At 57.7% G+C, this 10484-nt stretch overlaps 1 protein-coding gene across 5 annotated transcripts in view; it reads left to right on the forward strand.

The window, feature by feature from the left end:
• CACNA2D2 (calcium voltage-gated channel auxiliary subunit alpha2delta 2) overlaps positions 1 to 10484 on the forward strand; it is a 141411-nt gene that overhangs the window by 105521 nt on the left and 25406 nt on the right. For all 5 annotated transcript variants that reach the window (XM_070492270.1, XM_044755039.2, XM_044755040.2 and 2 more), the window contains one exon: positions 3010 to 3069. In XM_070492270.1, the coding sequence (XP_070348371.1) occupies positions 3010 to 3069 (60 nt within the window). The remainder of the gene's footprint in view (positions 1 to 3009; positions 3070 to 10484) is intronic.

Genomic DNA, 10484 nt, shown 5'->3' on the forward strand with positions numbered 1-10484 from the left:
TTCAAGAAGGCTGGGGGCTGGGGCCCCACCCCGGGTCTCCCTCATGTTGGCTACTAGGCTAGGGCACTAGAGGGACTGCAGCCCCCGTGTCCCTGGGGCCTCTGAATCCCAGGTCAGAGCTGAGCTATGAGAGGGTAAAGGAGCTTGCACTCCCAGCCAGCGGGGGACGGTGAGGGGGGAAGATGGCTCCTCTAGGCTGTGGCCCAGTTTGGAGACTTTAGCTACTGGCAGTTTGGTATTTGCAACTCCATCAACCCTGTGGCTTTTCTGCATCAAGAGAGGTGATGTAGTTGTTTCCACGCCCTGCCCCAGCCTCATCCCTGGTGAAGGAGCCCCACGTGAGCTCCAGGCCCACTCTGAGAAAGGTGGTGGGCCACCAGGTAAAGAAAAGGGGATGCAGTGACTGCCCAGGGCTCACCCCTCAAGCTGCAGCCCTGGGGGCTGCTCTCTAGGCTTCACTTCCTCATCCAGGCTAGATGCTGAGCTTGCATAGTAGGTGCTCAATTAACAGAGTGATAAGTGTTGTCAACCATACATGTCACATAGTACCGTCCTCTGCAGAAAGGCACGGCAAGCTCGTGAATCGGGGCCTCACCCACTCTGGGAGTTGGGGTTGAGGTGGGGTATTTGTGGTTTAGGCCAAGAGGGGGCCCCAGGATGGAAAGAGAGGGACAGGAGTTGGGTGCAGGTGGGCCCCTCCGGGCCTCAAGAAAGCTTTGCTTTGTATATGCAGAGCCACAGGGAGGGGCCAGGGGCAGCCACATGATCACATCCACATTTTGAAGGCTCCAGGTGCTGTGCGGAGAATAGATGGCAAAATGCAAGAGAGGACATAGAAGCCTAGGGAGAATGGAGCCTGGCTGGGGATGAACAGTTGATAGTTTGAGTGATATCAAAGGTGAGATGGAGGAACAACTGTTCCAAGGTAGATGGACTTATTCCAAGAGGGCATGAGGTGAGCTGTGGCGGGCCTGAGGGCCACCCCAGCAGGGGTCTAGGAGCTCAAGAGGAGCCAGGATTGGAGGCAAGACATGGGAGGCGTCTGGTCCCTGGATTAGAGAGGCCTGTGGTCCCTGAAGCTGGATAAGGGGGTGGGGCCCACCAAGCAGGCACTGAAGTAACAGGTGGGCAGATGACAGAACCTACAGAAAAGACAGTTGGATATCAGGGAAGGGAAGCGGAGGCCAGGAGGAGCTCAGCATTGTGAAGTGAGGGGGTTTGACTTCCAGAGGGACTTTCCCGCCCTGCCTCCAGGACTCCCAGCCTCATAGCCTTCCCGGCATTCAGTGCTCTTGTCCTGAGGAGGAGGGGGAATGAGGCTCAGTGGGAGTGGGGGTGGCTCTGGACAGCCCAACTAACTGCCAGAGGTGGCATCCTGCCCCAGAGAGTGGAAGTCACAGCTCTGCAGGGAGTCCCACCATGCACCACCTCCCCCCCTCACTGTTCATGCTGAGAGGGAGGAAAAGCTGGTCTCCCATGTCCTGACTCTTTTCCCTCTAATGGGCAGCTGCCGGGCCTTGTTAGAACCTCCCCTCTGGGGCCCGTGTGCCACATCAGGCCTGGACTGATGGATGGGGGCATGTGTCCTGAATACCAGGAGGCCAGGGCCTTTGAGTAGGGGCTCGACCCAGGAGGCAGGATGGTGTGGAGCAGGGAGGGGACCAGAGCCCCTTCCCCACGAGAGCTGCTCCGTCCCTCACTGGGCATAATGGGCCCTGTGGAGTGTGCCTTCAGACCCTGGTCATGGGCTGAGCAAGGCAAAAGCAGTGATGGGGGCCAGGCTCAGGGGTCTGGCCCAACTCAGACTCACCCTGTGACCTCGGGCAGACTGCTCACCATCTCCATGCCTGGGTATCCTCATCTGAAGAGGACATGTCAGGCACATCGTGAACAGTGACAGGTAAACATGATGTGTCGTTGGCCTGGGGCCAGCTCGGCATGCAGTAGGTGGCTGGTTCGTAGTGACAGTTGTCATAACGATTAACAGGACTTCACTGCACTCAGTTCTGCAAGAGGCCCCAGAGGGCCGTCTTTGGGAGCCCCAAGACTTCCTGGAGAGACAGATCCATGGAGGTGCAAAATGAGAATCTCTGGGCAGCCAGGGTTCAGACTCTGAGGGTGGCTGGGTACAAGCGCCTCCTCCAGGAAGCCTTCCCTGATGTCCCAAGTTCTCACAGCACTGAGCTTCCTCGAAGCACCTCAGCTACTCCTGCCTAGTTGTTCTGCCCAGTTATATGTCTGTTTCCCTCTCTGGACTGTGACAGGGCAGGGCTGGCTCTGCCACATCTCCACACATCAGCACAGTCAGGTGACAAGATGTGGGTTGGATGGACACACAACTGTGCTCACAGGGACAGGGGCCTCGATGGAGGAGGCTGCAGGAACCAGCCCCAAAGACAGGCCAGGCTTGTGTGGACGGAAGGCTTGGAGAGCCCCGCTGGGGAGAGGCTCAGGAAGCTGGGACAGGGACAGTGGTGGTGGGCCTGCATGGGCAGAGGTAGGCTGTGAGCGCCTCCTGCTGGGCCCTGAGCAAGCTGGGGGCAAAGGCATGTCAGCCAGCCTCTGTCACTTGTGGCAGCTCACCCTTGGCTGGGGAGGACCTTCTTCTTGGCGCTGGGGTGACACTGATTTGTGGAGGGTAGAGAGTGGCAGTGGGGCTTGGCTCCAGGGCCTGGGTCCTGCTATGTCCTGGGGTCCCCCTGCCATCCTGTGAGCAGGAGATGTGGCCAGGCTGAAGTACAAGGAGTCCCATGGAGATGCCACTCAGGTCACTTTGTGCAGGCTTCACCTTTCCACACCTGTGTGAACCCAGCTGTGGAGGTGGGAAACGTCCACACAGCAAGCTGGGGATTGTCTGGGCCAGGGAATCTCTGGGGTCTGGCAGGATGGGGGCAGGGAGTCCCTGAGTCAGCCTGGCCCCAGGGAGGGCTGGGGCTGGAGAAGGCTTTGGGCTGGGCAGGGGCAGGTGGCCTTCCCCAGCTTCTGAACTCCCTGTGCTCTGTCCCTCAGAAATTGGCCGATGCTGCAGAGAACTTCCAGAAAGCCCACCGCTGGCAGGACAACATCAAGGTAAGAATGGCAGTGCCCTCCCCAGCCCCTGGGACCTGCCCACCCCCAGCAAGGGTGGAGGTGGATGCAGGGGAGGGTGGAGGGGAGGCTGCCAGACCCACTGCAGGGGTACCAAGGGCTCTGCAGAGTGGAGCCAGGAACCTCTGTCCAACATTCAGTGAACATTTGAAGTCCCCCTGGTGCTGGGCACAGGGTGCAGATATGAGCCTCTCATTCCACCCCCAAGGGGCTATGGAGTGCCCTGTGAGCAGACAGTCTGCTCTTAAGTAATGCTCCCCAAAGTTGGTGTCACCTTGGTGGTTAAGAAGGTGCCCAGATTCCTTAGAGAACCCCTGGACAAAGAAGCCTCTTGACTCCAGGACTTTTCAGACTTTAATATGCTGACCTGGAAGAGACGTTGGGAGAAGGGGACACTATCTGCTTCCTAGGACTTCCCTGAGCAGTAGCCTGTCTTCCAGGAGGCCCTCGGGCTGGGATCGGGGACCAGGCTTCCACAGCCACAAAAACCTCTCCTTCCACCAGCAGAGCTCAGAAGGAGCCCGGGTTCCAAAGGAGTGGAGGTGTGAGAAGCCGATATAGGACTCTTCTTGAGGGCAGAAGGGCCCAGAATGTGAGGGAGGGAAGGGAAGCCTCACTGACCCCCAGCCTCAAACCCGAGAGGCCTCACAACTTCAGGCAGCTGTGTTTGATTTGGGCTGGGTCTGGATACAGCTGCACCCTTTCTTTCAGGCTGACGTCTCAGAGGATCACAGTAAGCCAGAAGAGAGACTGAGGCAGGGTTCCTCTCAGACCTCAAGGAACCCCCAATACCAAGGGTGATGGAACCCTCAGGGACCAGACCAGTTGGCAGGGCCCACTGTGTCCTCTCCAGCTGCTCAGGTGTCTGGGCTATGCCTCCTGGTGGTCTCTGTGCTAAACACAGGGAGAGGCACCAAGAGCTGCCCGCTGTGACCCAGGGACCAATAAGGAGGGTGGAGGTGAGGCTTGATCACTCCCGCTCTGGGCCTGGCACATCTAGGAGGCAGGAGGGATCATTATCCCTATTTACCTGACGAGAACACTGAGGCACAGAGTGGTTAGAACTATCTGAGGTTACCTGTTGATGGTGGAGATCCACAGCTGGGCTGTCAGGTGCCAGGGGGTTCATGCCTATGATCCAGGCCCCGTAAATCTGTTCCCATCCCCCCAGGGCGCCTTGAGCCCTGCCCCACCTTGCCCACACGATGGCATTCTTCCTTTGCTGCCTAGTGGGTGCTGGGGGCTGCCCTCAGGGAGCTCACATGGGGTTAGGGGGAACATGATTTTTTACAGTGAACACATAAATGAGCAGTGACTCCCGAACCCATCCCCCTCCCCAGGAGCTCGGGACTGGCCCTTTTTTCCCTCCTCATTCCAGCGCCACCACAGATCACTGGGCCCCATGCCTCCTTAGCTCCTTGATCAAAAATACAGCAGCAGCCACTTGCATTTACTCACCGCTCAGACCATGCCCCCACCTGCAGATAACCCCTGCCTGGCAACTCTCTTGCAAGGCCCAGCCCTGAGCCTGCACTCAGTACCCCAGGATCTGGCTCTTCCTGCCTCTCTTGTCAACCTCACACCTCCCTCCCCTCCTCCTGTCTCCAGCCACACTGAACACCTCACTCCAGGCCCCTTCCTGATCTCTCCACCCCGAATGCCCTCTGTTCCTCCTGGAGGCCCAACTTGTCTGTCCCTTCCCAGTGAGGCTGCTCCCACTCCCCAGCCCATCAGCCCCTCCACCTTCTGGGCATCCAGGACCCTCAGCTCCTGCTCTGGCCCTTCTTTTGTTCCTGACAAATCTGCTTCCTCCCCCTGCCTCCCCCCAGCCCGACCCCCCCACCCCAGGATAGGTGTGCAGAGCAGGCGCAGGAGAGCCAGCAAAGGAATCAGGGAATGAGGGAATAAAAAGACCTGCCCTCAGCTTGGCTTTCTCTCCCTTCCAGTCCAGGCCCCAAACAGGAAGATGAAGAGGCTGCCTTGGCCCCAGACTTGTTTTTTCTTCCTGGCTTTGCACAAAAACCAAGATTTCCAAGGGACATCCTGCCAGACCCCTGACTCCTGATTTTCAGCTACTCCCTGAGACAGGAACAGCTTATCCCAGGCCAGAGTGGGCACCACAGGGCCTGCCAGGAAGGAGGGCCAAGGTCTCAGAGGCCTCCAGTGGGTGCTGAGACAGGTGCTGCTGGAGGACCTGCTCCCTACACACTGGGTCACAGTCCCTGTGGGACCCAGCAAGGGCTTGTCCCTCTCTGGGCTTCAGTTTCCCCATTTGGCAAAGGACTGGCTGGCGTTGGTGCTACCTGTCAGCTCAGGTATGATGTGTGAGAGGGTTGGTCCACATGTCAGGCCACATAGGCACCAAGTCAGTTAGGATGTGGATGCATCTCTGGCCACACCAGGCCGTGGCCCCCGGGTGCTCCTGTCCTGAGATGAGGTGGAGTGGGCTCTGGCTGGCCCCCTCCTCCTGGCTTGACTTCAGACGCCCCCAGCTTGCGTGTGACCACAGGGACAGCTAGGCAGCCTTGTTTGTCCTATGCTCACCACCCACACCCCCGTCCATCAGTCTGCCTGTCTGTCTGTCCCACTGGTATCTAGGGCAGGGTGGAGCTGTAGTGACGCCCTCCTTTCCAGCTGCAGGGTCAGGGCCCTACTCTTCCCCAGAAGCACTGCAGCTGCCCCCACCGCCAGGCTGAAAGGCATTAGTGCTAATGGTGGCCCATTAGCTGACACACCAGCCAGCCCTGCCTGTGCTGCCAGGGAGAGCTGGCGGCGGCTCCAGGTGGGGACTGTCCATGCCAGGTGTGGGGGGGGGGGGATGTGGGGACTTGAGGCCGGAGAATAGATGGTGTTTTTGTCCCTTGAAACCATGTCCTTCCCAATGACCTTCAGGAGGTGACCAATAAGGAGCCATGTTCCTCAGGAGAGGCACTCGGCCTGTGCCACAACCCCACCCTCGAACTCAGGCCCTTTACGCAAGGCAGGCCTTCTCCCGGGTCCTTACCTCCTTCTTCTGAAGGGTAGTGCCTCCCCATCTCCAGTTAATTCCCTAGGGCTCCTCTTTCTGGCCCCAACCCTCAGATTGACCCCCACTGCCCACAGCGCCCACCTTTGGTGCCTCCATCACAGGTAGTTCCCAGTGCAGGCTGCCCCAGGCCAGCGTCCCCAGTGGGCTCATCTGTCTGCTCCACTCATGGCTTCTCTAGACTAGAAGCAGTTGGGCCTGACTCAGTGCTGTACAGCCAGGTGCCCTATGAACAGAGTGACCAGGAGCTAATGGGCCTCCGTCTTCTTACCTCTGAGAGGGGGAGGGTGGCACCCAGCAGTTCTGGGCAGAGGAGACGCTTGGCCTGTGAGACCAGACTGGAAGCCACTGCATGATCAGTAGGGTGTGGCCCTCCCTGTGTCAACAGCACACAATAGGTCTGCATGCAGACATCCGAGAAACAGACAATGGTGAACCCACATGCACACACACACACACACACACCATCCACACTGGCCTGGGTACTTGGAGGATCCTGGAATCTGCAGGGTCAGAGCTAGGACAAGAGAGCAAAGAGGAGATGTCTGGGCATGAAGACCCCCTGCTCCCCTCCCTAGTCCCAGGCCATGACCCCACACACCTGGCCATGGCAGGAGCAGGGAACCTGTAGCCACAGCCTTGGCCGCAGCCCTTGGACACCAAGGAAACCATGGTCCTTGTTAGCAGGCAGCACCTCTCACAGCCCCTGCAGACAGGCAGCAGGTGCTCTGGTGCCCATAACACTTAGGGTAGATGAAGATGGCCTGCCTGCTGGACACTGTGCCTGGCGCCAGCACCTCAATGTGCCAGCATTATCTGCCATCTAAACTGCCACCAGGGAGGAGCTGGGCCAGGGCATGGGTGAGGGAGGCAGGAGAGGCCATTGGCCCCAAGACCTCAGTGCCAACCCCAGGGCCTGCAGGACACAGAGCCCTGCCCCGTGAATCTAATGGAGGAAGCAGCCCTACCTGGAAAGTCTGACAGGAGAGGTAGCTCTGCCTGGGAACCTAAAGGGAGGGCCATGAAAGCTGGTCCAGGCCAGAGGAGCTGGCTGGACGGACAGGTGGCCTCCTTGGCCTGAGAACTGCCCCAGCAATCAGGCTGGCTGCCTGCCTCTCTGCCAAGCCAGCGACAGACGGCTCTCTCAGAAACCAGTCCTCTTGGCTGAGCTGAGTTGGTGGTGAGCCAGGGCAGGAAGGCCAAGCGTCCTCACTGGTGCAGCCGGGTAGCTGGCTTGGGCCCTGCACAGGGGCCTGGTGGTCAGGCGGCAGTCAGGACTTGCCAGGCCATGCTGCCACCTTTCACAGCACAAATGTAGATGCCAACAACCATTCCCCATGCTAACCCCATGCTCACTTCCTCACCCTCTTCCTCACCTGCCAACACCTCTTGTGCCCTCTCTTGGGCTCACTCCAGCTAAGGAGAGTATATACATCATCTATACAAGGACTGTGTGGCCTCCAGCCCCACCCCTCACATGTCATCTATGTCCAGAAATCCTCATGGGGGGAGGGGCAGGTGTGTGAGTTCAGAGGGGATGAATCCCCCTACTCCCTGCCCAGTTCAAGCAAAACGGCCCCTAAAATATCTATAACAGAAGGGGGTGTTAGGGGTGTGGACCCCAGACTTTAAGGATGCCAATTTCACCCCAGCCATGGGGTTTCTTCCACATTCAGGCACCTCCCAGGACTGTGGAGTTATAGATAGAAGGGGGCCCACCTGTGGGTAGGATTGGCTCTGACCTCTGGGGAGTCCCAGCTCCCTGTCCTCAGAGCACCCTCAGAGGATGGAACATCACACTCTTTTATTTTATTGACTTTATAAGTAGGAAATCAAGACCCTGAGGTAAAGCCTCATTGAGGCTAAGGGATTTAACAGCCATCCTTGTCTTATCAGTGAGATGGGGGTGACCCCTGGGAGTCCTCATGGGGCCACTGAGGTCTCCATTTACTGCTCAGGAGTTCACGTGTTCAGGTCAGTATTTGAAGCCAGGATGCTTTGCCAAGGCCCCTGCATGTAACTGCTAAGGTGGTACTGCCTCCTTGTTGTGTAATGCAGAGGTGGGGCACTAACGATAGACACTAGGGAACTGTACAGGCCAAAGCAGACACATAGGCCTTTCCAGGGTCCCTCCCACCCTGACCCTGATGGCCCCATCTGCCCCACCCCCAGCTCCACATCACATCAAGCATAGCGACCATAGCCGTGTTTACAATGTATTTCCACACATGACCTTGCCCGCCGACATCCCATGCTACTCTCTACCCAGGATGGCACATGGCCTGGTCTCTCAAGGTGGGAGAGGCAGGAGGGTTCCTGCCCACATGCATCCCAGCCCCTGGGGTACAAGAACCGCATACAGATTCCTGAGCCTCACCCATAGTCTGCAGGGGGCTGGAATCCTGTATGACACATTCCCCCTGTTTCCCTGATGCCATCAACATCTGATCTTCTGCTGAGACCATGAAACAGCAAGACAAAGAGACAAAAGGAGCCATTGGAGCAGCTGGAGGTGTGGCCCACGTGAATGCCAGGGTGTCCCAGGGACGGCCTAGGTGTAGGCAGGACCCAGCCACAGCCTGTGAGGGGAGCCCAGGCTCCTGGAGGCCTGAGAGTGGCCATCCCCCACCCATGCCCTTTCCCGTCCTTGTAGAAGGTTTGCCTAAAAAGTTGGTGCTTGAAGCCCCATGTTCTAATCTGCAGTCCTCCCACCGCGCCCGCCTGTTTTCATTACGGAGGGAAAGAGCATCAGAGCCGTGTTTATAACCCCCTTTTAGATAACAAATCACATTTTCTTTTTGCCAGCGAGTGTGTTGAATTGATATTTTTTTCCCTCGGTTTAATGGGTTTGTGTGTTCAGGAATGATCTTCATCAACCGAAACTCCTTATTGTGTTTGATGTAATGTCAGCTTTCATTATGCGCTACGGTTGGAGCCAGGCGCAGGGAAAGGCCGAGCACCCTGGAGCCTGAGCCCCAGCCCCAACCCCTGCCCTGGGCCCACCTGGGCTCCCGTTTTCCTGGACTGGTGGGTGGGCAGGTGTGGGAGGGGTTGGAGGCGAGTCAGGAAAGCAGGTTGGAGCCCTGTCATAGTGTCCTCGTCTGCAGGATGGGGGTCACAGGGCTGGCGGGAGAACCCTGTAACAATATGTACGAAGCTCTAGCTATGGCAGATGACTCAGATGACTGAAACTATCAAGTCATCTTTGCTCTTACATTCATCAAGACGTTGTGGTCTTGCCCAAGCATGGTGCCGGGCATGTAGTCAGCGTTCCAGAATGCTTGGACTATGCCTACAGGTCCAGCCAGTGGCCTGCACCCCCGAGACCTCTGGTGGGAGACAACCCATGACTGTTCCCCAGGAACCCCAATACCGACCACTTCAAATCATGGCCTCAGACCCAGCACCTGGGCAGCCACCAAGGCCAAGCTCCTCCCTGAAGCATGAGGAACCTGAGCTCAGAGAGGGAACGTTGCAGACCTGAGGTCACACAGCAAACAGAGCCAGCCAGGCCCGGGCAAAGAGTGGCCAAGGTGACTTCTGCCCACACTAGAGTAAGTGCAGGCTCTGTGCTTGCTGTTTTACAGCCAGATCCCTGGGAGCACACTAGGTCATCACCCCCATTTGCAGACCACAAAGAAACAGGCCCCGGGGCCAGCCCAGTGGTGCAGCAGTTAAGTGTGCATGTTCCACTTCAGTGGCCCAGGGTTCACCAGTTTGGGTCCCAGTTGTGGACCTATGCACTGCCTATCAAGCCGTGCCGTGGTAGGCGTCCCACATAAGATAGAGGAAGATGGGCACAGATGTTAGCTCAGGGCCAGTCTTCCTCAGCAAAAAGAGGAAGATTGGCAGCAGATGTTAGCTCAGGGCTAATCTTCCTCAAAAAAAAAAGAAAGAAACAGGCCCCCAAGCCTCACAGGCAGTGAACAAGGGACTGCCAGGGCCATGCTGCAGGTTTTACTGTACAACACAGGCCTGAAGCACACAGAGGGAGGGTAACTCAGACAGTGGTCCTGTCCCATGCCCTGGCCCTAGGGCCCATCAGGGCAGGGGTAGGGTGGCCCCTCCTGAGTAGGGGTCACTTGATGGCACCAGATTCACCTTCTGGCAGCCTCTGTTAGCCATGCTCAGTTCTGATTAAAGATCATTAAACATGAAATTAGCCCGTTTGTGTTATGGGTCCCTGGGGTGGCCTGTGATTATGACGTGCAGATGGCCAAGAACCCAGGCGGCGGGCAGGCGGGCGAGGCCAAGACAGGTGGGGCGGGCACAGGCAGGCAAGGGCTGGGAGGCAGGCACTGGGGCCGGCTTTGTTTTCTCCCGCTCCTGTTGTGTAAACCCCCTTGCATTTCACAACAAATCACAGATAATT

The sequence above is a fragment of the Equus asinus genome, chromosome 21 (assembly GCF_041296235.1).
Source record: "Equus asinus isolate D_3611 breed Donkey chromosome 21, EquAss-T2T_v2, whole genome shotgun sequence".
Classification (NCBI taxonomy): Eukaryota; Metazoa; Chordata; class Mammalia; order Perissodactyla; family Equidae; genus Equus; species Equus asinus.